The 27,162-nt window shown below is 50.5% G+C and overlaps 8 protein-coding genes across 8 annotated transcripts; 5 read left to right on the top strand and 3 right to left on the bottom strand.

The window, feature by feature from the left end:
- Positions 1-211: 211 nt before the first annotated feature.
- APUU_41371A (uncharacterized protein) lies at positions 212-788 on the top strand (the record flags this gene model as incomplete). The annotated part of the gene is made up of 2 exons (XM_041704546.1): positions 212-343; positions 414-788. 2 exons carry the CDS (start codon positions 212-214, stop codon positions 786-788), a joined length of 507 nt encoding a protein of 168 aa, XP_041557121.1.
- Positions 789-1,224: 436 nt separating this feature from the next.
- Positions 1,225-2,463, bottom strand: APUU_41370S (glycoside hydrolase family 5 protein; the record flags this gene model as incomplete). Its single annotated transcript, XM_041704545.1, has 6 exons — positions 1,225-1,754; positions 1,805-1,902; positions 1,955-2,019; positions 2,067-2,216; positions 2,269-2,327; positions 2,379-2,463. 6 exons carry the CDS (start codon positions 2,461-2,463, stop codon positions 1,225-1,227), a joined length of 987 nt encoding a protein of 328 aa, XP_041557120.1.
- Positions 2,464-4,866: 2,403 nt separating this feature from the next.
- On the top strand, positions 4,867-5,829 carry APUU_41369A (uncharacterized protein; the record flags this gene model as incomplete). The annotated part of the gene is made up of 1 exon (XM_041704544.1): positions 4,867-5,829. The coding sequence occupies one exon, from the start codon at positions 4,867-4,869 to the stop codon at positions 5,827-5,829; it is 963 nt and encodes a 320-aa protein (XP_041557119.1).
- Positions 5,830-6,829: 1,000 nt separating this feature from the next.
- On the top strand, positions 6,830-8,404 carry APUU_41368A (uncharacterized protein; the record flags this gene model as incomplete). Its single annotated transcript, XM_041704543.1, has 4 exons — positions 6,830-6,850; positions 6,936-7,613; positions 7,685-8,137; positions 8,228-8,404. 4 exons carry the CDS (start codon positions 6,830-6,832, stop codon positions 8,402-8,404), a joined length of 1,329 nt encoding a protein of 442 aa, XP_041557118.1.
- A 982-nt stretch (positions 8,405-9,386) lies between these two features.
- On the top strand, positions 9,387-10,424 carry APUU_41367A (SUR7/PalI family protein; the record flags this gene model as incomplete). The annotated part of the gene is made up of 2 exons (XM_041704542.1): positions 9,387-9,524; positions 9,576-10,424. 2 exons carry the CDS (start codon positions 9,387-9,389, stop codon positions 10,422-10,424), a joined length of 987 nt encoding a protein of 328 aa, XP_041557117.1.
- A 684-nt stretch (positions 10,425-11,108) lies between these two features.
- On the bottom strand, positions 11,109-14,691 carry APUU_41366S (uncharacterized protein; the record flags this gene model as incomplete). The annotated part of the gene is made up of 2 exons (XM_041704541.1): positions 11,109-14,480; positions 14,539-14,691. 2 exons carry the CDS (start codon positions 14,689-14,691, stop codon positions 11,109-11,111), a joined length of 3,525 nt encoding a protein of 1,174 aa, XP_041557116.1.
- Positions 14,692-15,465: 774 nt separating this feature from the next.
- On the top strand, positions 15,466-22,987 carry FAB1 (1-phosphatidylinositol-3-phosphate 5-kinase FAB1; the record flags this gene model as incomplete). The annotated part of the gene is made up of 2 exons (XM_041704539.1): positions 15,466-22,805; positions 22,858-22,987. 2 exons carry the CDS (start codon positions 15,466-15,468, stop codon positions 22,985-22,987), a joined length of 7,470 nt encoding a protein of 2,489 aa, XP_041557115.1.
- A 1,214-nt stretch (positions 22,988-24,201) lies between these two features.
- PYK1 (pyruvate kinase CDC19) lies at positions 24,202-26,197 on the bottom strand (the record flags this gene model as incomplete). The annotated part of the gene is made up of 8 exons (XM_041704538.1): positions 24,202-24,447; positions 24,500-24,581; positions 24,637-25,470; positions 25,538-25,659; positions 25,713-25,793; positions 25,845-25,891; positions 25,949-25,993; positions 26,074-26,197. 8 exons carry the CDS (start codon positions 26,195-26,197, stop codon positions 24,202-24,204), a joined length of 1,581 nt encoding a protein of 526 aa, XP_041557114.1.
- Between the last annotated feature and the right edge of the window lie 965 nt (positions 26,198-27,162).

Genomic DNA, 27,162 nt, shown 5'->3' with positions numbered 1-27,162 from the left:
TGGGCCCACGTGCACGGGACAGTCCGGTCCCGCTCGGGCCAGGCCGGGTCGGAGTATTTCACACACTCTAAACTAAACTGATAGAGAAAAAAGAATGCGGGACGGGAAAGATGTTTTAAGTCTGTAAATGACTCAACCCCACAACTGCAGCTGCCTTGGAAATTGGACCTCAGCCAACTCTGCCTTGGAAGTTGGCCGTGAACATGTTACCATGGCCAACTCCACCCTCACCGGCCACGTCCACCCATCAGACCCAGACGGAGCCAAAGCCGCCGACGAGATCATCATATTGATCCTTGGCGCTGTCGTCTTTGTGACTTTCGCGCTTGGCCTGGTGTCCCAGGTACGTTTGTCTCACTTTGGCTATACACTCCCACAATGTCCACTAAAATAATACCCCCTCTTTCACCCAGCTCTGCGAGACACCAATCTTCTTCTCCCGACGAAGGCAGTACTGGGACGACGAAGACGGCGAGGACGAGTACCAGTATTATGGCCTCGACGAGTCCGATGAGATGAATGCAATGTCCGATCTCGAGGCCGGCACCTGCACCGCCGCCCAACTGCCCCTCCGATCGGCGACTCGGTACGGGAGCATCACCCCGCATATCATGGATATAAATGGGGTCACGAAAATGGTTCTCGTTGTTGATGCCGCCACCCCGCCGACTGAAGGCGCACTTGATGCTTACACTGAGTGGTTTGCGACGTGGCAGAGGCGCATTGATTCGTATCGCGAGCAGCGGCTTTTGGATGAGAGCGCTCCTTTGCTGGGGGATTGGTCTTAATTAAAGAGGTCAACTGTTTCTCTTTTAGAGAATAAGCATGGGCACATGCGAATGCTGTCACATCAATCACATCCCTGCTCGCGATATGCGAGATAAGGTATCAAACTCGTCGAATCTACCACCGCGCAAAAATTCAAAGTCAAGCCAATTTCCGATGTCGCCAGTATGACCAATTGGTTATGGCGCTGCACTCGGACTGCAGGTTTCCAATTTGGAAATTTATACTATAAAATGCAGGACATTCGTTTGAGTCGACCTGGTGCTGACTTGGATACTTTATACTGGAGTGTATTTACTTGAATATGATGGCCAGCATGCTATCTTTGAGAATATAAACCACCTTCTAGCCAGGAGCTGAAGAAGCTCACAACAGTGCCATCTCTGCTTCTGCCCTCCGTTCATATTGTACATCGCCAGAAAGAGAGACCTGCCCTACCTAACCCAGATAAGGCTTCAACGTATCCAGCATCCCCTCATAAGCAATCCCACTGGGCGGCTCAATGCTATAGATATAATCCGCCCACCAAGGCCCAGCAGCCCACCAAAGCGCCCCAAGCCAAACATCCGAGTCCGCCTGCAACGAATCCAACAGGCCCTCAATCGCCGTGCGACACAGGTCATTGTTCCCGCCCGCAAACTCCCCAATGATCCCAATCTTCTTGTTATCCTTCAACCACTGCGTCGCGTCGGCAACCCGCTCCGTCCCAATCGTCGCCGACACACACGTCTCCGAGGTGCCCGACCCGTCGCTGTCCAGGTACTGGTGCATCTCGTACACAATCTTGTCCTGCGGGTCGGTGAGGGCCTTCAGGTTATCATTCACGTCGACCCAGGTCCAGGCGCCGGACCAGGAGTTGCCTTCGACGAAGATGTATTGCGAAGTGGCGCCTGCGGCGCGGATGCCGTCGATTGCGGCTTGGTTGAGGTTGAGGACGAGCTCTTGGTCCATTTCGTGGTATTCGTTGTCTGAACGAGTTAGAATAGTTGTGCTATGTGTTAAGGGGGGGGGGCCATACTGGTGTCGAAAATGACGTTGGTGTTGTTCGCGAATTCGGTTGCGACGTTCTTCCACCAGGTTTGGAAGTCGTCGGGGGCGTTTATGATTTCGTCGTTGCTTGTATTTGATTAGCATAGAATTAATCATTTACTATAAGAGGGGAACATACAATCGGCCGTAGTTGTGGGGATCCAGGATCGCGGTTGCACCGGCGCTGGTGACTGACTCGATGGTCTGACTTGTTAGGGCTTCCAAACTATATAATAGGGGTTTCAACTCACCGAAGTCAGGTTCTTCAGGTAGGCATCGTTAAAGGAGCCTGTGATCTCGGGGGTCAGGCGCTCCATTTTGAACTGGATGCGGAAGATATTGAAGCCATCGGAGATCAGGGTCGAGATGGTGTCTGGGTCGGGGAAGGTGTAGTCGGTTCCCTGGTTGACTATAATCAGCTGTGCTCATCCGTTATTGATTTGTTTGACATACCCAGACGCCGGGGAGGGTGTCTTCGCCGAATTCAGCACCGGACTCGTTGACTCCGAAGACTGCCACTGGTTAGCAGACATTTCAGAGAACCGCTGCAAGACGAGACAAACACTCAAAGGTAGCCCGCTTCTTGTGTCGGGGAGCAGCCAGCGCGGTACCAGCCGCAAAGGCAAAGAAAAGAGCGTTGAGCTTCATAATGAATGAAAGTATAGGAATTTACGCCCAGAGATTGGCAAGGAGAGAAGGACAGTGGTCGGTTGGAAGTCATAAGATGGCGGCGAAAGTGTGCCAACTTTATACGCCTGGGCACTGGCCGAGTCCGAAAGCAAAACGGAAGAAAATGCATCTAAATGAAATCTAAATGAAATCTAAATGAAACAGACGACGGCAGTTCGGACCGTGAGCGCTGAAACAATGACGGAGGCCGTGTCCACTTGGGAAATTGATTGACCCTCGTGAAGAAACACTGCGCTAGTTAGGGCTACGGCGTTAGTGCAGCAGCTAAGCATTCAGGTACTGCGGGGATAGTACTAATAATTAATAATTAAATGTTAATAATGCACGACATCATCAGTACAATAACTGCATTTCTCTCATGTGCTGCGACGTACTCCAGCTGCCTCCCACGCGCTTGGTGCTCTGCCCTCAACGTGGTCAATACAATTCAACATCCACTTCCCTCAGCAGCAGCAGCAGGAGGAGCAGTAGATGTAGAATCTAACCCTGATCCAAATCCAGAACCCGGTGCCGGTTTCCTCATAAATCCATATCGCCGGGTTTGTAGGTGCGATCGAATGGTTTGGCGAACGGTTGGTTTGGATCAAATGGCATGGTTCGTTTGATGATAGTGGTGGTGGTGGACTACGCATTTAGACGGTCGATCATTAGTGATTAGCAGACCTCAATGGATTCAAATTATGATGTTGGTGGTGGTAGATGTTGTCCAGTTCTGTCATCTGGCTCCAAGACTTGCCATGTTCATGTTGTTACTACGACGCCTTGTAGTGCAGGATACCAACATAGAATCTCAAGTGTGTTCTATAATTTCCTACGCTGAAATAACAGATGGCTAGAGAATGCCCCGCGAAGTGGTTTCCCCCTAGATACTACATATCCCTTACCACCCTAGCTCCCTGGTCTCTTGACGGTAAACCAGCGCCTTCTGCAGGATAAGTTAAAGTTGAGATTAAATAAACAAGCCATACCATACAATGATACTAAATCTCTCTGTGATGCAACTCGCAATAGGCGGTCAATAAACTCTTCAGCCTCAGCGCAGAGCGTAGCTTTCTTCCGCCTTACAAGCGTCGCCACGGTCTCCTTATTCGGATACTCCTCTCTGGTGCTGGTAACATTAGTCGGCTAAGTCGACTTGAAATGTCGTCTTTCAATTGCCTTGGTCCTTGGAATTATTCGTGTCCTAACTACCTCTTCGATGCACATTTTCTCGGCAGTTAGGGCTTTAAGTTATTGGCCCGGCAGCTACTCTATTGATATGCTCTGCGTAGCAAGGATAACATTAACCAACATGACAGCTCGACTATGCCAACATCGGTGCAGCTACATTAAAAACCATGCATGGCTAGCAAGCTATCTCCAACACACCTGGGTAATAAGAGGATCTCTAACAGCCTACACACTATCCCCAAAAAGGACAGCCCTAAACCCAATTGCTTCAGTCTTTCTGTCTAAGTACCAAGAATTTTATTACTGGGTGCTGTCCGTCAGGCTTGCTCAAAAATAGTATTCAATTCAACCACGGTAGGGTTCAAACAGGCGCTCCCAGGGGTTCTTTGCAACCTTCCATGGTAGTCAAAGAAAGCGAAACAAGGGCCCATAACCTAACAAGACACTATACCGCTACACCAAAAACCATGCATGGCAGGTGGCTAGCCGGCTATCTCCAACAGCATCTGGTTGTTGCACATGTTTGCATGTGTCGCGTGCAAAAAAGGGGCGGACGTGTTTGTGTCTCCACCCAATTGATGTCATCTCTGTAACATCATTTCCCAACTCCTCGCTTCAGCATGTTGCTTGCCAAAAACCACTAATTTATTAATATGATTTATGAAGCTATTCCCGTCAGTTGAATTATATAGAATATCTTTTAGATATACTTGTAATCTGTATTAACCCCGTCTACTCTGTATACTATCTACACATCTAAACAGCGCCACATCTGCCGATCTGCTGATCAGCCCAATGCTCATTTATTTGTGTACGATCGTGTCTATGATTGGCAGATCCTATAAGGAAGCCCAAGCCAATAACTTGGCGATATCAGCAAACAATGGGTTTGGACCCCATAATACTTGTAACGCAGGGCCACCAGATGTGGTTCCGATTGTTTCACGCCAGATAGTCACAGCGGAGTCGCTACAAATAATAGACATTAATACGTGTCCAGCCCCCAGGGTCTTCTCTGCAGTAGACATAACCGTAAGTAGGCCGGTCAACAAATTCCAGGTACCAAATAAAAGGTACGTCGACTTAGAGTAAGTATATAACTGCCGCATTTCTCTATTTCTGTACCTGTTTCATCGCGGATTTTCACCCTCGGAACTGAATTGATTGGATACTAAAGCACCTATAGGGAGAATGCCTTCTTTACTCGTTGCGGTCTATCGCACCATCTTCCTTACCCTCTGTGCCCTCAATATTCTCGGATGTGCCGCCCAATCGCCGGGACACCACCACCATCACCGCCACCTCCACCAACAAAGGCAACAACAACAACAACGACCAATCTACGCCATCGCCCACCGCGTCCTCAGTCCCTCGGCCGTCACAGCAGCCCTCTCCCACGGTGCCAATGCCATAGAGGTTGACCTAACAGCGCAAGAGAAAACCGGATGGTGGGCAGACCACTCCGGCGAAGCCAACAGCACCGATTCCACAGCGCAAGAACTATTCACCTCCGTCGCCGATGCACGCCGACACGGGCAAAACGTCACCTTTGTGTGGCTTGATATCAAGAACCCGGATTTGTGCGATCCTAAGCGCATGCCCGAGTGCTCCATCGAGGCCCTGCGGGATCTAGCACGCGACATCTTGCAGCCTGCAGGTGTGAAGGCACTATACGGCTTCTACCAGACTGCGGATAGTCGCGGATTTAAGGTTATGAGTGAGTCGATTACCGATAATGGGAATGAGGCGGTTGTGCTTAGTGGGAAGGCGAGTGAGGTTGCTACGCAGTATGAGAATAAGGGTATTGAGGCGCCGCGGAAACTTATGGATGATGGATTTCCGCAGATGGAGAATAATTTTGGGACTTGCCGTGAGCCTGGTAACTTTACGTGCGCTGAGTTAAGGAATGCGAGTGACATGCGTGATCAGGGACAGCTGGGCAAGACAATGGGGTGGACAAGTACACGCGGGGATTCAGGGCGGGTGGATATGCTTCTGGGGACAGCACGGGTAGATGGCATCATCTACGGCTTTCAAGACAAGGAGTATAGGAATGATCCTGTCGTAATAGAGGCGTTTGGTGACATTCGTTCCTTTGTAGACAGGCATTCTGATAGCCATCGTATGGCTACTGTGGACGATGTACCTTGGTAGAGCATTGGCTCAAGCTATTAGTAGGTGTCCATCGCCACTAATTATCTCTAGACTAGAAGTACCCATCATTAAAATAATGTACTTTACTCGTTCGATATTTATCGCAATGTTGCTCGCATCTAACTTTGGGGTGCAGCAGCCTCCAAGGTCGCTTGGAGAGGGCGCCAATGATTTATCGACAACGTTGCCACTAATGTCTAGAAACGAGTCATAACAAAGCCGGAACATATCTAGTGACCTGTGAACTACTATCTTGGCGGCCTTTTCCCTTTTCCGGACATACATGCTTAGCACTGGTGCACCAAAGTTCGCGATCCCCATTCAACTGGCAATTAGGGCTCGACACGTATGGCTGCACCCGCAGTATAGGTTTCTAATTTTATCAGAACCACGCTCTCAACAAAGAAACCCGATACAGCGGAAGCTAATGAGATCCCAGCATCGAGCCCTATCCGCAATCAGGAGAGATCGTGCGTGCATTGCGTGAGATTAGGGCCTCCGATCCACGGCACCCTGATGGTGGCGCAGTGCGGCCCGCCGCATTCGATCGGTTCGATCCAGTCAACCAGGTTCTTCGAGAGCATAATGGCGGGCTCGTATTAGGTGAGACAGGTTCGAGAGCCTTAAACTCGTGCGAAACATGAGAAATATGCGCGGTACTTACGAGACATCGAACCCCGATCCGAGCTGTACTCGACCGGCTTTCGGGTTCCGTGATCAAGCCATGGATTTGCTCGCAATGGTTTTCCAGGATACTCAGGGCCGTAGTTACTATAGCTGTTTTGAGACACTGGTGTCTAATAATAGGAAATTTTTGTTCATGAGTTGGACACTCTAGTGAGTACTCTGGTTCTAGTGGTCCCAAGCAGAGCTATGTGAGTTCATAATTGAATACTTTGCGAGTGGTCCTTGGACATATAAAGGCGAAGAAACCATGGCCTTGTGTCACTTTATTCATTCTTTGTGTGTTCAAAGCAGCAGTTAATCAAAGAGTATCAATATGTCGCCATTATCAAAGCCTGTAAGATCCGCCGATATGCCCTGTCTTTGTTCTCCAACGGCGTCCATCCCTGAACCATACCAGACTAATAGTGCAATTATAACAGGTCTCGAGCGGAAACCAAGCATACCAAAATGCCCTGTCCCAAATCAAACTCGCAACTGAGAACGAGCCCGTCCTTCGGGAGTTGAAGCATCTCGTCGACGTAGACGGTGCTGGCAGCTGGCCACCTCGAGCTACTCACCGCGATACCTGGCCTGCAGTCCTTCGTCCATACCATGACATCTACCTCGAAGTAATGCCATACCTAGCAACGGAGGATGTAATCACCGATAACGAAATCAATACCGAACGCCGGAACTCCTTCAGAGAGCGCGTACGAAGAGCACTATTTGAACGAGTAGACCTACCCAGTGTGAAAGACATCCTATGTGCCACCGAAAACAAAGACAATTGTGAAGGTATCTTGGCCCCGGCCTCATACAACGGCTTCGGCGCCTGCATCGCAACCATGCGGCACGTGTACCGATGGGGCGTGATCCCCGTCGTCAAGGTTGCGCAGGAGGAGAAGATAATCGACTTCCCTGAGGAACTGAACTTACCCTGGCCGTTTATATGCCGACGGTATGGGGTCACCTCGAAGGGGGGGAACGTCATGACAAACTATTTCTGCAACTTTGATGAGCGGGAGCGCATCGTTTACGAGATTAACGGGGCGTTGTCGGATCTTATTCGCACTGCAGAGTATAACTTTTCTCATATATTTGTTGTTGTTGAGCGGTTGGTATGTACAATTTTCCAAGCCTAGCCCTATCGCCCTTTCTGTTGGTCTATCTAACTGACTACCTACCCAAGGCGCTCCCCATATACCACGAAATGGCCAAGTCCATTATTCACTACACCCGCGGCAACAAGCACGCTTGCCTTGCCAGTCTTAAGGCTATAGTTGAGCAGCTCCCTGGTCTACTACGCGTATTCTACAAAACTCTCGTCGAGGCCCAAATCTCACCAAAGGTCTGGATGCGCTACGTTCAGGGTCCTTCAGGCTGGGGCGCTGGAGAGATGATTAACGGCGAATACGTCGAATACGACGGATTATCCGGAAGCCATACTCCCTTTTTCCGTGTTGCAGATGCGTTTTTGGGGTTGTCGCCGTATTTTAGCGAGGAGAACATGAGGCGGTATATCCCCGAGTCGCAGCGGAAGTTATGTCAGGCGATACACGAACATGGGTTTCGAGAGAAGGCGAAAGAGGCCGGGGATGGTTTGATTGGTATTGAGATAGAGAATATGTTGAAGCAACTGAGGGTAAGTGCGCTACCATTTCCGACTATATATATATATAGTTGCACGAAACGTATATAGTCACTACCACGTGCTAATAGCTAACGTCTACAGCTCTTCCGGGCTACTCATCGCGCCAGAATCCACAAATACTTGGGCGTTCCTGCTCCCGAGCGGTTGATTATGACGGCTGGAAGGTCTGTGCTGGAGAGCGAAGAGATTCCTGAGATAGACACGGCGATCAAGCACTTGGATGGGATACTGGAGAAGAGATTGAAGATGACAAAATGAGTGCATCTGACAAGTTTGAGGAGAACTAGAGGTGTAATGATGGATGATGGAAAAGTGATGTATGGTATGGAGAGAGTTATGGATTCAATCAATGTTTATACGGTGAATGGAGTACATGTTTATGCCCCAGGTGTCCAGATCATGTGATGCGTTGCCATGCCAGATCCATAAGTCATGTGACTAATAAGGCTGAGCAGAGCCTGAGCTCAGCCCCAGAGTTCATCTTCAGTCCTCATAGTTACTAGTCGGCTTGTAGCCAATAGCCACAGCCACAGGCGGAACGAGATGGAGAAGACCAAATCCGAGCTCGGAACCGAAATTTGGTTGGTTTAATATTAGAACTGCTGGCCAGGGGAATGTCGATGCCTATCCACGGCAACAGCAAGAATGTGCGGTTGGGGCTGAAGGTCAACCCGCGGGACGGGAGATTACGAAGCGTTGGACTGGCTGCGTTGGATTTATGGATTACGTACTGTGGGGAGATGCCGCTTGCCAAGAGAGAAATGGCATTGCCTGCTAAGAACTTTATCCTCTGGCAATATTCAGTCACCGATCCTCAGTGATAGCATGGACGTATCAGCGCAGATACACCGCAAGGTTATCAGTAAGCAGAAGCAGTTAGTTACCCAAGGCACCATAAAAATAATACTGTACAGAGTAATCCAGCTGCAATACTCCAGCTCCAATGCTCCCCCAGCCAGGAAGCAGACGTCAGTGAGTGACGCGTGGTTTTGCCGAAAGCGGACTAGCGGGCCGATGATCAGCCACAGATTATTTGTTTTGGCTTATTTTAGAAAAGAGGCGAAGTCAGCCTGCGCCTCCAACGATCACTGACTGTCATCCAGCCTCCTTCAGTCCTTCCCATAAATATCCAGCCGGCCTCCTTGTTTCATTGTCCTTCTGCATCCATCCATTGTCCTCCCGTGTACAACGACACCTTACCTCGCCTCCTCACCTCTCGCTTCTCACCAGCTTCGTCAAAATGGGTAAAGGCGGCCGTCTCTTCTGCATCTTCACCCCATACGTTCTCACCATCGCCGCCTTAATATGTCTCATCATTGTTGGGCTCGGATCCACAGATAACGGCACGGACTCCATACGCGACCTCTACTTCTTTAGGGTACGACTTCCCCATCTTTTTGCTGGCGACTCCCAACGCTAACTTCCACAGGCCGATCTGTCACAATTGAATAGTTCTGCGCCCATCCAAAATGACCTCCAAGGCGCCCTGGATGAATTCAATATCCAGGTTGATGACGGCGACATCAGCACCGCGCTCGACAAGGTCCAGGAATACTTCAACATCCCAGACTTCTACAACATCGGTCTTTTCGGCTACTGCCAGGGCAACCTCACCGACAACAACAGTTACAAGGTCTCCAACTGTTCCTCGCCCAAAACTGAGTTCTACTTCGACCCTATCGAGATCTGGAACCTTAAGAAGATGGGCCTAGAAAATGCGCTCCCAGACGACGTTGGCAAGGCGCTGAACATTTACAAGAACGTCTCGAAGTGGATGTCTATCGCCTACATCATCGCCTTCGCTGCGACCGCTCTTGAGCTCCTCCTCGGTATTACCGCCATTTTCAGCCGCTGGGGCTCCTGTGTGACGACTCTTATTGCCATCACGGCCTTCCTCTTCACGGCCGCGGCCTCTGCGACGTCCACAGCCATGTTTACTGTTGTTGCTGGCGTCTTTAACGACCAGATCAAGCCGTACGGAATCGAGGGAAACATGGGCAAGAACATATACGCCGCTACTTGGATTGCAACCGCTTTCTCGCTCGCCGCCGCCCTCTTCTGGGCTATTAGCTCGTGCTGCTGCTCCGGTCGCTCGCCCTACAACCACCGCCACGGTCGCAACCGCGGTGGCGTCACCGCCGAGAAGGCACCTTACACCTACGAGCCCGTCGGCAGCCCATACCCCTCGCAATCTCCCCAGCCACCTTTCCACCCCAGCGCCCCTGGATACCACGCGCCTCAGCGGACAACCTCCTACGAGCCGTACCGCCACGTTTAAACAAAAACGACAAAAATCCACAAAAACACCATCTCCTTTTGTTTTACCCGTGCCATTCCTCTTCAAAAATGAAGGGTGACGATATCATGCAAGTTGCACCCACTTGATTTAATTACACTACTGGAATATGTCTTTGGCTGCATTGGGTTATATATGGTCTGGTTTCATTTTCATTCCAGGCTTTTTGTGTTTTATTATTATCTATTAGTTCTGCATGGGATGTAGATAGATCTTACGGACGATAACGATACCCTCCTTTTGAGAATGAATTAAATCATTACGAACTATAATCTTATCCTTCCTGTCTTTGATTCTCGTATTATCTTGAATATTTCATATTGTAAAATCTATCCACCACTTAGGTCGTTAGAATTCCCCTTCGTTGTAGTGCCACAAACAGCAAGCCGAACTTCATGCTGCCCTAATATCAGAGATCAATCGGTCCCAGATAATAGTTTTAAAAAAAAGAAAATCCATATAATACAGCGTTCGAAGGTGCGAAGAAGAAATCGAAACCCCGGGAATATAGCGCGGGCCTGCAAATAAAGACGTAGGTATCAAGTACGCAAAGCAGAAAACTGGCAACAAAAGACAGGGGAAATGCATGCATGCATGTATATGCAAGAAACGCCATTAAGCACCATCACCCATCACCCATCACCTCGTAAAGCAAGTAAGTATACCTCATGCGCGCGGAAACCGCCGTATAATGCCCTTCTCATCGGTATCGACTCTCGCGCCTCCGCGACGATTCCGCACCCCCAAAACATTCTGGTCCGCGAGTGCCCATTTCTTGAACGGGGTATTGTGGTCATCAGACCAGACAGGCTCGTCCGGGAGGATGTGGCGCAGAGAGTCGAACCAATTTTCGTTGAAGGGCTTTTCGAGAGGGAACTCGTGGCTAGATTCGACGTCTGCGTCAGCATTTGAGGCCGCGTCAGAGGCTTGAATTTCGGGTGCTGCGTTCGGAGGGGCTTCCAAGGCCTTGGCTTCAGCTTGGTCTTGGGAATTATTGCTGTCGCCTAATTCGACGCTGGCTGTTTCGTGGGCTGCGTCGTTGACCTCCTCCATGTCTTCGTCTTCATCTTCGTATTCATCTTTGGAGCTGTGCTCGTGGTCATACGTGACCGGTGCGGTGGTTGGCTTGGGGGTTATATGTTCAAGGTTCATATCTTCGTTGCTGTCTTTCTGTGCTGCGGCAGCGGCGCGAGCAGGCTCGCTGTCGGGGATGCTGTACTGGGACAAATTCCATTCGCTGTCTGTCTCGCTTTGGTTGTCTTCAGACTGTCCATCGTCGGTCGATAGGTCCCGTGTTTCCACGAATGAATGAGCATGGAAGTTGGAGAACTGATCCCTGAGACTTTCCGTGAATGATGTTTTGGTGTTGGCAGCGATGCCGGTACCGGTAGCTGGACGTGAGGAAGATCGCCTTTCATCAATTGTAATATACTGTGCGGCACACGCGTTGATTCCCTCCACAGTGAGACTACGCTTCTTGTAGGTGGGCCTTGAAAAAGAGGATACGAAGTACTCTTCGTAGTTTATGAAATTGGACTTATTTCCGAGACAATCCTCCAGGTAGGCAGGGTAGCCTAAAAGATGCGTGATAATGAAGTCGTCCCATAAAAACGATCTTTGTAGACTGCCGCTTTCCCGAACGGCTTGCAGTCTGGAGCATAACTTGGTGAAGTGCTCGAAATCCCCTTTATAGATAGGATAGTCATTCTGGAACTTCTCGTACACCCTCGCGGCCTCAACTGACTGATCGGAATTGATGATGTAGCTCTCGCGTCGTGAAATTATTCTCGCATCCAGCCCACCTTCTAATTCGAGCGCCGTCGGTTTGCTGTCAAACTTGTTTCGTTTTGAGGGCAAACCGCGATCGCTGTCCCCCATCTCAGATGCGAAGCGTTTCAGCGGTGTCGCACGATCGATCTTCAGAGGAGTGCCCCTTACAGAACTATGCACGCTCGAGCTTCTATTGTCGTCTTCTATTGATAGCATGGATGGCGGAGGCAAGTCGCGATAAGATGAAAACGCTCTGGATGACTGAGAGTGGTGTAAGGAAGCAGTTGCCACACTCCCCTCCACGATTTTGCGCCCCGAAGATGTGAAAAGTGAGCTGGACCCTGACCAGCGCGTTTGTTGTGTTGTAGGGGCCTCGCTGCTGAATCGGGTGCCAATAACGAGTACAGGATTCTGGGCATCTGGGCCGCTCGGTGGAAGAGATTTCGAGCTCTCTTGTGAGGTCTCTCCTTTGGTGCTTTCATCACGACTGGCGTATGTATTGAGAACGCGGGATTGAGATGAGGATTTGTCGGCTTGCGATTGGATCACCATGTTACCAAGTCCGGTTTGGAAGTTGTCTTGATTGTATGCGGCAGGGCGAGACTTGTTGAAAGCCGCTGCAGGGGTCTCCATCACCTGTACATTCTGTCCTGCGGATTCAGGAAGCGATGGCCCTGAGCTTGAAACTCCAGGTTCCACCTGGCTCGAAGTGCCTTGTTGAGTGCTTCCAGATAGCGGTTGAGGAACTGATACGCTCATCTCTGAATCAGAGCTGCTATCAGATTCGTGCCCATCGTCGTTATCGTGAGTCATGTCTGCGGCACTTGCTTCAGCACTTGGTCCATTATTTTCTACCTCCGCTTGTATGGGAGGGCTCTCAGCGTTTGGGCTTTGGTTAACTGGAGGTGCCTGGATTTCCTTCTCCTCAAGCTGCGATTCCTCCTCTCTAACCTCAGCGGGACCACCTTGATCACTTGAACTAGACCTCCGGGGCCTTTCATGATGTGCCGAGCTGTCTTTTAATGGACTACTATCTACGGGCAATAATGCACCGCGGCGGGGTGTTCGTCCAGGCGTTGCGCTCCACTCGCAATCTGAGCTGGAATCCGAACTGGTTTCGGTGGCCGGTGTGCTTGGGGCGATCAGATGATCAACTTCCATAGATTCTGGCTTGTTGTCAATTTCCTTCTGATGTCTTTGGAAAGCAAGCCTATTCCATTCATCTAACAGTGCCGGCGGTACGCGACCTGAAACTATCGGTTCTCCCACTTGAGGCGGGTACCACGGTTTCTTGTCGGGCTCTAGGAGTTCCTTTTGATCCTTGGGCACATTAACGTCGATGCTCCTGATACCTGTCATACCTTCCCAGGGGTCAACGGTACTAGAGGATGCAGTTTTGGCAAAACTAGGTTGTCGAAGAGTAACATGCTGAGAGGCCTCGAGCTGAGCCTTAAGCTGTGCCTCCGGTGAGTAAGGCTCTGCATTGCTTCGTATAATGTCTTCACCGGCTGAATCTGGCGGAGATGGCCTATCTGAGCTGGGCTGGGGTCCATCTCTTTCAGCTTCCAGTTCCGTCCTTTGCGGTTCATGAGATGTGCTGCTTTCATTCCCGCCGCTTGGTAGGTGGCCCGCACTGCGATGGTTTGCTTCAGGAGCGGCTACCGGGGCCAAAGTCCCTGTATCTATGGACCTCTCCCGACTCGGTTGTTTATCCCCTGGAGCTCGTGCCTCGAGCTGCTGTAGTAATTTACCAGGGTCCGCCAGATCATGATCCGTAGAACGGCGGGTAGGCAGTTGGGACATTAAGTGAGGTTGCGTAGAATCAATTGTATGGCCATTGGTTACTTGCGTGGCAGGGATATCGCTGTATCCATTGCTATACCCGTTACTATCCTCCGTTGTATCGACGGTTCCTTGGCGGGGCTGATTTTGCGACTTGATGGAAGAGAACACTCTTTTTATCAATGTAAGTAGGGCAGGTTTCTTCCCGACAGATTTTCCAGCTGGCGGCTGCTTGATCCTACCTCGTTCCCATATGATGCTGAACCGCTTGACGTAAATATGAAGCTTGGGCTTCCCGGTCGAATATTCGTACACCAGTTCGAAACCGGCCAAATGAATAGTATACCCTCGATAGCCATCCCTGCTTAGTGGGTTTGTGGGAAAATCCTTCTTATATTCTTCCAGCGATTCGCGCGATATGATTGCGTCTATTTGCGTCTCCGAGTCGGTCAAATTCGCTACAGGGATACCGTTTCGTTCGCTCCACTTCATAGGAGAAAAAGTCTGTTAGCAGCGAAACCATGACAATGAGAATATGGCTTACATTATTGATTCGAGCAATTGGTTGGGTATGCGAGGAAAATCGAATGTTGCTCCCGTCGTTTTCCCAGTCTAACCCAAGATTTCGCTGGTTTCCCTCATAGCTGGAAAGGCAATGTTCAATCAAAGGCGAGATCCAGAGGCTTGATGAACTCATTGTCGGATTCAATCAGAACTACGTTCTGAAAACGCCTGAGGCCGTATGCGACATTGTATTTCCGTCTAAACCTATTTGAAGCTTGCGCATTGAGGACGCAGGCTTTCTGTGAGAGGGCTCCGCATCGGAGGGGATTGTCAGGGATGGGCGGAGTACGGAGTACGCGAAAAAGGGAAAACTGTATTCATTCAATAAGACGTCTATCGTGGGTGAAGGCCTGGGACGGTCTAACTCTCCTCTCCAGAGAAAAGAGATCTGACTCGCAACGGGCCACCAATGGAATTTCAATTAATTGACCGTCGACGCGCTTGTCGCGTTTTCGACGCCACAGTCACTTGGTAATTCACTAGCCACAGCTGCACGTGCCACAGAAGCCACACCCACACGTCATCTGGTTGGGCACCTGAGGCTGCAGCGGTATACCCGATGCAGAAACAACAGTCATTTCCAGGTCCCGAAGTCCTACAAAGAACCCGCTGACCGTCCTTGCCTTTCCACGGCGGCAGCTTTTCTACCAGCTACTAGGTACGCTTGATGTAATACTTATCTGGACAATGCAAAGCGATTTACTGCATGGCTATTCACTCCACCGCATCTCCTCTACCAAGGCCGGAACGCCAAAGCGTCTCCGCAGCAGAACAGCTCTAATGTTCGCCACCGCTTATTCGTACTAACTGGTGCTGGGTGCTTAATACCTAGCCCATGTGGCCTTCATAGGACGCCTTTCTTCATTCGTATCATCTGCGTTCTTACCTGCGACGCCAAAAAACCAAGATGGCTCCCCAGGCGTCTCAAGGGACGTCGAGCCCATCAGCATCCTCCATCTTTCTCCCCCTCGGTCGACGCAGCTCCCGTGCCTCTTTATCAACACAGGCAGAACGCGACAGCTTGAATGCTGCTCTTGACCAAATACACACAGCAGCCTATCAGTCAGATGCCCTCACTGTATTCAACGAGTTCGCAAGCCCACCCGCCCCCGCATCGGCCGTGGACGATAAGAGTATATCCGACGAGATCCAGGGTGGTTTGAGCGGGCTATACAGTCGGTTACGGACATCAGTCGGGGGAATGAGGGATATGGTAAGCGGGGTAGGAAAGTCAGCAGAGGACTCGAGGCGCTCTCAGTCGGATCGCCTTACCATCAAACGCTCTCCAGAGTCTATGTCTGTCGAAACCCAGCAGCATCCAGGTTCGCCTTTGCCCTCAACACTGAATTCTCCAACCTCTATAGGTCACCCGTCTACCCATGACGGTTCTATGGCGTCCGGCGCTGCAAAGTCCTCCAAGGTCTCCTCAAAGGCTGGAAGTATATCGTCCAAGGCCTCGGTAGCTCCGTCGGCGACTTCAAGACCACATAATGTTGCATTACCCAACCCACCTGGTAACTCTGGAGCTGCGGACCCGACAGTTACCGAAGTCCATGTCAACGCGATCAAAGAATCTGCCCGCATCATGAATGACACGCCTATCGCCCAGTCCTTGCACGACACACAGATATTGGACTCGAGCGGCACTGATAATGATGATTACCCACGAACCACTTCTTTGAGCTCTTCAGGATGGAGTCAGAAGCGGACGCACTCTCCGGTTTTACAAGCGAAAGGGTATAACTCTTATGAAGGTTCGGTGGTAGTGGACGCTGGTAGTACTCATAGTGGAAGTCAAGTTCGGGATAACTCGAGAAGGCCTGATGGACGAACCAGCCGTGAGGCGGACGCAGGCCATCCCTCCTCAATACGAAAGAATAAGCCATCGATTGATGGGGCGCAGGATGCTACTCTTCTCCCAGACCGGACAAGGTCTGATTCTTCACTGTCACACCCACCCGATCCATCTGCCACTGCACCAGTCTCTGGGACGGGTAGTGTCAATCAATTTACTAGTGGAGATGATAGTGCCTACGCTGAAGGCCGTACACCTTCTACAATAGCCACGTCCATGTCATTCATGGACGGAGAAGCTCAGACAAATGAGTCACTCAAGTCTCGTGCCCAGAATGATAGCAAGGAAAGGCCGCAGATTACTCGCTCCGGTCGCCTACCTGGGTATCCGACGTCGCAAATCTCATCGGTTAATACTGCCATGGGCTCGCCAACTATCATCAGCCCTATCAACACCAATTTTGACAGGATGCCATTTCGAAATGCGCAAAGTCGTCCCCCGAATTCGGGCGACGGTGTCGTAACACAGCTCAGAAGTAGATTGCTAAGTAAGGACTTCTGGATGCGCGATGAAAATGCAAAAGACTGCTTTCATTGCGGGGAGCCATTCTCGACATTCCGGCGCAAACACCACTGTCGCACCTGCGGCCAAATATTCGACTCAAAATGTACACTACTCACTCCAGGTGATAAATTCGGCCAACCGGGGACCATCCGTGTATGCAAGCCCTGCGAGCATATGATCAACGGACATGATGATGATTCATCCGACTTTTCAGACAGCGAACAAAGCCCGATTCTGGTCAATCCTCGGGTTTCCGAACTCAGTGCCGGAAACTCTTCTCGTATTGGTGCGGACGATGACGATGCGGCATCTATCATTTCCCAGTCCAATCCAATGAAGACCCCTACAATGGCAATTCCAGCCACAAGGCGCGCTGGAGAAGGACATAACCGCCGCTCAGCGGTTCTTGAGATCAGCCCGGATAGGCCCTTGGCTCGGCCCACTTCATCAAGGTCGTTGAAGTCTACTATGAGTGGACGAACTCACTCCATGGGTCACAAGCGCCATCACTCACGGCAGCAAGTTATTCGCAATTTCAAACCTTATCATGATGAGCGAGCACCTTTTCAACGCCGCCACGGCGATGACTCTCCTTTCGAGCCGCGCCTTCCTGCATTCCACAAAGACAATATAATAGACCCAGATCTCGCCCAATACCTGTCTGATGATGCCTCAAGCGGTGATGAACAGCCCAGCTTACTTGCGGCAGTTTCTGAAGGGCCGCTGTCCAAAAATGGCGGAGAAAACGAAAGGACAACACTGGGTGGCTTTTTCGCCTCTATCAAGAAAGGGCGTGGGGATCGTAGTACCGCCGGGGGCCGTGATCTGGATGACAACAGCATAAGTAGCGTTCGAGCAACCAATCCACCCCGCTCCTCTCGCCGTCGCAATCTCAGTGTCGCAAGTAGCATCCACCGAAACTCACCCCGTACTTCGAAAGAAGGCATTTTCAATCCGTATGATCACCAGAATTCTGGCTACGCTCTACCTGCCACGCTGAATTCTAGTGGGTTCAAAATGACTCGCAGTTCATCCATGAGGGGCTCAGGGGCCCCGCCAGTTGAAATGGGAAAGGCTAGCTTACAGCATGTTCGCAAGCTCTTGCGACAGCTTCTGGACGATTCCTCGGTACCATATCCTCGAAGTTGGGAAACAGCGCTCCTTCCGATATTGCTAAAGGCTGCCGATGAAGTGGACCCAGAAGTTCAGGGTGGTGACGATATGGATATCCGTCATTATATTAAGTTGAAAAAGATACCGGGCGGACTACCCGGCGATACCTCCTACGTGTCAGGCTTGGTTTTTAGCAAGAATGTCGCGCTTAAGAGTATGCCTCGAAGCATTGCCCAACCGAAAATTCTTATCATTGCCTTTGCTTTGGAATATGCTCGCCATCAACAACAGTTCATGAGCCTGGAGCATGTTATTCGACAAGAGCGCGAGTTCCTTGAAAACCTAGTCAGCCGAATCTCAGCTCTGCGGCCCAATTTGCTGCTTGTTGAAAAGAACGTTTCCGGATTGGCATTGGAACTACTAGACAACGCCGGGATCGCAACGGTCTATAACGTCAAATCCTCTGTTCTTGAGGCAGTTTCTCGATGCACGCAGACGCGTGTAATAACCTCAATGGATAAACTTGTGACAACCCCAGTGTCCAGCGAATGTGGTAGCTTTGATGTGAAAACATACGTCTACAGAGGCCAACGAAAGACATACATATATATCTCGGGCTGCCAGAAAGAGCTTGGATGCACAGTTGTCTTACGAGGGGGTAGTAATGATGTACTTGCAAGAGTGAAGAAGATCACCGAGTTCATGGTCTATGTTGTATATAATCTCAGGTTGGAGACCTGTGTTATGAGGGATGAATTCGCCCAAATACCAACGTCACCCACAGCCGAGAAAAAGCTCGACGACACACCGCACCAGCGCCCACAATCCTCATTAGCCGTGATGCATGATACTTCTAACGTGCAATCACCGAATCCGGAGCATGATACTTCGAGCCAGGATAAAGTCGTATCCAACGAAGTGACTGATGTACCCGACGACGTTCCGATGCCGACATATTACGAGGATATTGTTCGAGACCATGAAACAAAACTTCTGTCCGCGTCCCCCTTTGTTAAATTCGAGCCTCCTCACCTACTTATGCGCGCCAGGAGCATGGAACGGAGGCTGGCTTACTTGAAACGCCTTCGGGACCAAAGCCTCCATGATGATGAGTCGACCGATGAGAAGACTAAGGATCTGAAGTTCAGTCTTATAACGCCAGAAATGGTTCATGAGGCACCCAAAGAAGCGTCCCCGAAAGTCAAAGAGGTTCTACAAGCCGTCCATGATGCCGAATACGACCGAGCATTGCACCATTACCAGACTCAGAAGCGCCAATGGGAAGCCTACATATCTGGCACGGTTGGCCTCTTTGATCCATATGCGCATCAAAACATCGTCGTCCTGTTTAGCCTTGTCTGCACTACAACATCGATTCCATGCTCCGGACCGGATCTTCTTGCTTTAGAGTTTTACAATGAGCATGGAGACGATGCACTATTCGAACCCGACTGTACGCTTGGACAGTATGTCGAAGATATCTGCCTCAACGCAAATGCAGTTTGTACCGTCAACGGGTGCGAAAAGCGCATGTATGAGCATCATCGGCAGTATGTGCATGGTGAGGCACAAATTAGCATTTTCACGCAGCCTTATCCTTCAAAACTCCGTGGTTTCCAGGATACAATCTTGATGTGGAGCTGCTGCAAAATATGTGGCAACGAAACTCAGGTTTTCCCCATGTCCGACAGCACGTGGAAATATTCCTTCGGAAAGTACCTTGAACTCTCGTTCTGGAGCAAGAATCTCCACGCTCGTGCCGGCGTTTGCCCCCATGACTTGCAACGTGACCACCTCCGCTACTTCGGCTTCAAAGACATTGCTATTCGGATTCAGTATGATGCCGTCAATCTGCTCGAGATCATTGTTCCCAGGACAAGAGTTACCTGGAAAGTCGATAATGACCTGAGGCTCAAAAACGACGTTTATCAGAAAAACGAGCAGCGAATCACCAAGTTTGTGCTTTCTGTCAAGGCCCGGCTCAAAGTAATAAATGTAGAGAGCGTCATTCCGGACCTAATGGAAGACTGCAAGAAGGAGATCGAACGCTTGACGAAGAAGGTCAATGAAGATCACACCTTGTTGATTAAAGAGCTGCAGGATGGGTACATGAACTCCCGGTATTGGGAGGTCATCCCTTTGAATAGAGTTATGAGGTCCGTCCAGGAGAAAGTCGTGGAATGGGATACTGCGTTTGCTGAGTTTGAGAAGAATTTCTTCCCCTCAGAGAAAGATATTAGACGACTGGCCACTCTGCAGTTGAAGAAGATTTTCTTGGACAGGGACCCTTCGGTCACATCTCTCACCTCTACTGATGACCAACCGACGACCCCATCTGAAGCCGAAAACGAGCGAAGCCAAACACCAGATGGAGCTCGAATAGTTCGCCGCATGACACTATCTCCTGAAAAGGCCCAGGACTTCTTGGCGTCTGTTGTCGAGGAGCACTCGGGCGAGAAGAAAAAAGCTCTCTTGCCTGACGAAAAAGTCGATGCTGATGAGTTACGTTCAGCTGCCCCATCGCCTACTTCAGGAGATATACCGGTATCTACATCGCAAGACTTCGTCCAAGAGGGCACTGAAGTTGAAAAAGGATCGGGAACTGCCGATTCTAATTCAAATAAGCCCCAAATGGCTCCATCGTCAAACACCGACGCCACTACAAAACCTGTATCTGGCTATGACAATCGTGAAGCAACACCGGGGGACGCGGATGCTACGCAGGAAAAGAACACCAACACGAGTAACAAAAAAAGTAACGAAACTGAGCAGCCTCCCATTAGCTCACCGTCCACACCACAACCCGGATTTTCCTCAATTCCAAGGCCATCCGAAGGCTCCTTCCGTCGCAGTGGGAAAGCTTCTTCTCCACCTCTACTCCGCGCCCGTTCACAGCCTATCCAGCCCCTCAAAGATATGGCTCAAGACTCGTTGAAGGGGACTAGACTTGGTCCAGGAAAACTGCAACGATCTAGTGGCACCACGAGTCCCCCTCTGGAGTTCAAATCAAAGAATTCTGATAAAAAGGAGTCGGATAAGAAGTTGTCAGAGCGATTTGGTCTTGGCGCATTCCGGAGTGGACGACTCACACCAGGCCAATCTTTAATACCTCGCTCAATACCTACGAAGAAAAACCGCGTATCGTCTCTGGCGAAACATTTCGAACAATTGAGCCGTGAGTTTGAGAAAGAACGGCAGCGGGAGCGAGACCAAAGAGCTGCCAAGGGTAGTCACTCCCGTGCATACCCGCTTGCTTCTTCGAAACCGATCGTGGAAGTGTACAAGAATGTCCGTGAGGCAGTTGAGGAGCGTGAACCTTCTGCCGAAGGTGATGATCTTCTCTCATCGACCCCTCGAGTCTCTGCGGACGATTCAAGTAGAGGGAGCCAGGAATCCGCAAGGCTTCCCTCGATAGAGGAGCAAAAGGAGCGTCCCCCGACATCCAAGCCATCCACTCCTAAACTGGCACCAGAACAACGTCAGAACATTGACGTTCTATCCGAGGCTGAGGCTGAGGAAGGGCATAGTGACGAGGAACGCACCTCTACAGATGGTCTTCATGTTACGGATCCTAATGATGAACTAGCTAAGATGTCGCCAGAAGAGGAGTCTTTAGATCTTAAGGAACTCCCCAAACATGAAAGGAGTAATCTCTTGAAGATGTTAACCAACTTTTGGTCAGAAAGATCAGCCAGCGGGTGGGCACCACTTGATTACCCTCTCACAATGTCTGATCACGTCTTTGCAGACTGCGATATAATAGTGCGTGAGGACGAGCCGAGTTCGCTGATAGCATTCGCATTGGACTCGGGTGATTATAAAGAAAAGTTGGCGAACATACAAAGACGTCACGAAGAATCTGAGAAGCCGCTTGATTCGGAGAGTGATACGGAAGACATGAATGAAGCGCGAGTCGAGCATGCTCTTCTACGATCCACTGGAACCCACCTCAAGTATCAGTTCCAGGAAGGCCAGGCAAAAATGTTGTGCAAGGTTTTCTATGCTGAGCAATTCGACGCCCTGCGTAAGAAGTGTGGAATCGCTGATCGCATTGTCGAGTCACTATCCCGATGCGCCAAGTGGGATTCAAAGGGAGGAAAGACCAACTCACTGTTTCTGAAGACCCTTGATGACCGGTTCATCCTTAAGTCACTGTCGCCCATCGAGACCCAGGCTTTCTTGAAATTTGCTCCAGCGTATTTTCAGATAATGTCTGAGGCTTTGTTCCATGAGCTCCCGTCTGCCATTGCAAAGATGTTTGGCTTCTACCAGGTGATTATCAAGGACCCTGCAACAAACACCGAGTTTAACTGGTTCCTCTTGTTGATGGAGAACCTCTTTTATGACCGAGTCCCAACACGAATCTTCGATCTCAAGGGATCGATGAGGAACCGCAAGGTGCAGAGTACCGGTGAACGCAATGAGGTTCTTCTGGACGAAAACATGGTGGACTTCATTTATGAGACGCCTTTGTTCGCACGAGAACATTCGAAGAAGCTTCTGAGCCAAAGCGTATGGAATGACACGCTGTTCCTGGGACGTCAAAATGTGATGGACTATTCACTGATGATCGCCATTGACGAGAGTCGATCCGAGTTAGTGGTTGGTGTTATCGACTGTATCCGTACATACACTTGGGATAAGAAACTTGAATCCTGGATCAAAGACCGCGGATTCGCCGGTGGAGGCAAGAACCGGCCTACCGTTACCAGTCCGAAAGAATATAAAAGTCGGTTTAGAGAGGCCATGGCTCGTTATGTGCTTCAAGCACCAAGGTCAGTAACCTTGAGGTGGATGTATATCGAAATATAGCTAACTTTGCACCAGCTGCTGGCACCAATTCCAATCACCGCAGATCCAGCGATATGCGCCGGCGGACATTCATGGCCACTCGAACCAGAACCATACTTTGACGGACGTGGACGTCATTGAAGGGGCTACCGAACATAGCTTCTAACATAGTGGTATCTCGTGTATGAATACCAAATTGATGAGGATATGAATTATGATGAGATGCATAAACATGATTATGATCAATGAGAACAAGTGGGAGAAAAGCCTTAGCTTTCCCGCCATATATGTACAACCAACCTTCATTACCTTTCCTATTCGTTTCACCGGATGTTGTCTATACTATTATATACAGACTAGATGCATAAGCCTCTTTTCTAGAACGTTCACTGTCGAGGGATTCAACTTCGGCGGTGATCTCTCCGCTCCCCCGAGTGGATGCCGAGCCATCGGCTGAAGTCGGGACACAACCCGGCCTGATGATTTGCCGAGATCATATGAAGCACCCGACCTGAGTTATTTTTCGTAGGCTCAATTTCAACTCTAGCTTCTTTGCTCTTTCCTCTGGTGAAGTTGCAGTCGTCAAGCAGTGAACTGGCCTGGGGAGCAAGAGCGCAAAGGAAAGAAGAGGAAAGAGCCAGGGACGAGTCGCGCCTTCCGAGTAGAGCGGGGAGGCACCTTCCCGATTTCCTCTGTCTGGGGAGCTGCCGCGGCTCGGACATTTTCGATTTATGCTGTGCTTCCCCCGCAGTCTTCTTCCTCTTCTTTCCAATATTTCTTTCTCTTCTTCCGTCTTTGCTTTCGCTTTCACCTTTTCGGCTGAATTCCCGCTTGCGAACCCAGCTTTCTGATGCGCTCTTGATATCGAGCGATCTATATCCTGCGCCAGCCGTTTCACTTGCCAGGTGAACTTAGCCGCGGCTGGCTCTAATTGACCGAGTCAACTACAGTCTTCCTGCACATTACCGGAGTGCAAAGATAACATTTACAGAACCAACATAACATATACAGTCTACTTTGCGACAAAGAGTTGACGAGAATATCATTAATCTAGCTTTTATACCGTGCATCATGAAAACCACTAATGATGGTTTGCTAACTAACGCCAAGTCAGAAATTCGAATTTACAGGTTATGTTCGTCCTCTACCAGGGTGAAGGGCCCAATGAGTACGGAGGAGCGCCCCTTTGGCTCAACGCCTGACACATCGCCAGATGCATGGATACGGGGAATGACGAGGATCCTGCAGGTCGCGCGGTCGCGTGCGCAAATCCCTGGGGCTCGAGTCTAAGCGGACCGTCTATCGTGACGCCTACTATCCCATCGCCGTCGGTACCGCTATGCCTTCCATCGAGGAAAGCAATGCTCTCCTTGTGTGAATTTACTCAGAAAGACCGAGGTTCTCCTCAGCGGGGACCACACGGACGGTGTTGGTGTGGCCCTGGCCGCCGCGCCAGCCCTGCACACAGACAATGTTGTCGCCCTTGTTGATGATACCGAGCTTGAGACCGTGCGAGATACCCCACTTGAGACGGCGGTCGACATCCTCCTGCCAAATCTTGACATTGAAGTCGGGCTTCCTCTCGGGGAAGAGGAAGGGCCAGACGCCGCGGTACAGGTGAGAATACTACGACAGGTTAGTCAATATGCGCGAGCAACGGCGGTGTCACCAGACTTACCCGTGAAGCAACGGGGTTACGAGAAACCATGATGATGGGGCAGACGGGGCGGTACTTGGAGATCATGCGAGCGGTGTTTCCACTGTGCTATCGTCAGCAAATGTCCAAGGGAAGCGAGACGATAACGAGTAACTAACCTGGTTGTGAGGACAACAATAGCACCTGCATTGAGTTCGAGACTAGCACTGACGGCAGCCATGGCAATGGACTCGACAGTATCGGTGGGGCGAGGGGCAAGGTTACGGAGCTCGTCGAATACGTTGAAGTGAGGAATGGCAACCTCAGCAAGGAGACAGGTCTCGGACATCATGGTCACGGCCTCGCAAGGGTAGTTACCCTTGGCAGTCTCTCCCGAAAGCATGACACAGTCGGCACCGTCAAGCACAGCGTTGGCCACATCAGAGACCTCAGCACGAGTAGGACGGGGGTTATATGTCATGGACTCGAGCATTTGGGTGGCACAGATAACGGGCTTACCCTTGATGTTACACTTGGCGATCATCATCTTCTGGGCGATGAACACCTTGGGAGCAGGAATTTCAATACCAAGATCACCACGGGCAACCATGACACCGTCGGTCTCGTCCAAGATCTCATCGAAGTTGTTGACACCCTGTTGGTTCTCAATCTTGGCGATGATCTGAATCTCTTTACCGGCGTCGCCCAACACATCGCGGATGTGGCGGATGTCGCTACCACGACGAATAAATGAAGCGAAAACCATGTCAACCTTGTTCTTAACACCGAACTGCAGATCGCTGATGTCCTTCTCAGAAAGAGCGGGCAAGTCTACGTCGGTACCGGGCAAGTTGACACCCTTGCGGGAGGAGATGTTACCGTTGTTAAGGCAGCGGCAGCGGAGGGTTTTGTCGTCGACGACTTCGATGACCTCGAATGAAAGGATACCATCATCAACATAGATGAGTTTGCCAGCAGAGATCACCTTGGTGATATTCTTGTAGTCGAGATACCTACAGGTTGCCGGGTTAGCGGGGCTCGCCATCATGTTTCACGGCCGAGAAGCCATTCAAAACCTACATGTTCTGGTCGTCAGAGGCAGCGGCATATTGTTCATCGGTGGTGATGTTGAGCTCATGGCCAGCCTTGATGGGGATGTCCTGATCACCGACAGTGTTTCCGGTACGGATCTCAGGTCCTTTCTAAATTCCGGTCAGATTTGCAACGCAGCGGTTTCGGACGATTTGGAACTCACGGTGTCAAGAGCAATGGCGACGGGGCGTCCGGTTTGCGAGGCCTCGGCTTGCCGGGCGTGGTCAATAACGGATTGGTGGTACTGATGCGGGTCAGATCAACCTAGACCGCCAAAATCATGTGGGCAAATTACCTCGTATGAGCCGTGAGAGAAGTTCATGCGGACAACGTTGAGACCAGCTATTTATAAATGTCAGCGTCCAACCCGACATGGATGAATCCGGTGAATAACCATACCTCTGCGGAGGGCATTGATTTTCTCAACCGAGTTCGTCTTGGGACCTAGAAAGGAAGCGCGATGTCAGCCGGAGGCCAAACTAATTGAGTTTGAATGAATCGCAAAAATCACGGCAGAAGCATACCGATGGTACAGATGATGGAGGTGCGGCGGAAGTTCTTCGCCGGCACCATTTCGGTGTTGAGCTTGGAGTGCCATTCCAGCTTCATCCGGTTGCTCAGATGGTCGAGGGAGGAGCTTGCAGCCATTTTGAAAGCTTCCCTTGTGGGTAAATTGAAAAGGGTATGGAAATGTGATTGAAGGTGAGTCTGGATGGGGAGGGAAGAAAGAGAGGGAGAGAGCACGGAGGACGATAAGAAAAAAAGCGAGAGGGGAAGGATGGGTCAGTTTGGTCCGCCCGGTGAGAGGGTGAGAGCGCGGGGCTCGGGGTGTGTGCCCGGGAGGGAAAATACTGTTGGCCGTGCTGGCGGACTGCGGCTTTGCCTGTCTCGTTCGCCTTATCGGCCGGCTCCCCCGTGGGCCGTAGTCTATTTTCTTAGCGAGATGGCATGAATAATGGGAATTGCAACAAAATCTACTGAGTATCTATCAGAACGTGGTCATCTTAATTGCAAATACTTTATTGCCCCCATGCCTGCTGCGGTTTCGCATAATCTCCGCTTTATCAGTAATTTCTTTTTCTCTCGAGATCCTGACGTCAAAAGAAGACCACCCTAAGTCCCCAAGCATTGGCATGGCTCTGTTTGTACACCGTAATTGATGATCTACACTACTCGTGATTTGGTTTCCACTCAAGTCGTCTCGACTCTCGAGCGACATGCTCCTAGAAAATGGACCATAGAGGCAGATCCCACCCACAGCGTGGGAAGCCAAGATCGATAGCTCTGCACCCTGCTGATGGCCCTGCGACACCCTGGGGCCTGTTGGAGATCAGCAGAGCTCACACTCCCACTGTTTGGGGTGCCTGATTGGCTTTGTGCATTGTCCAACGGCAGTCTCAGTTCCATTTCCGGATCTCAACGTCGGAGGAACAAAAGCAGTCTTGTCGCCTTCTACCGGACAACGATCTCCGGGCCCTAGTCTACTATAGACCTAGCGTCCCTCAGCCCAGCCTCACCAGCCACATCTGCTTTGGCGCCAGCCACCAAAGACCCTCAGCGGTGTCATGTGAAATACCACGTGAGGGTCGTTGCATCGCCGACATCCGCTGCGG

Source organism: Aspergillus puulaauensis, chromosome 4, assembly GCF_016861865.1.
Source record: "Aspergillus puulaauensis MK2 DNA, chromosome 4, nearly complete sequence".
Taxonomy (NCBI): domain Eukaryota; kingdom Fungi; phylum Ascomycota; class Eurotiomycetes; order Eurotiales; family Aspergillaceae; genus Aspergillus; species Aspergillus puulaauensis.
This window is presented reverse-complemented; position numbering and strand designations above follow the sequence as displayed.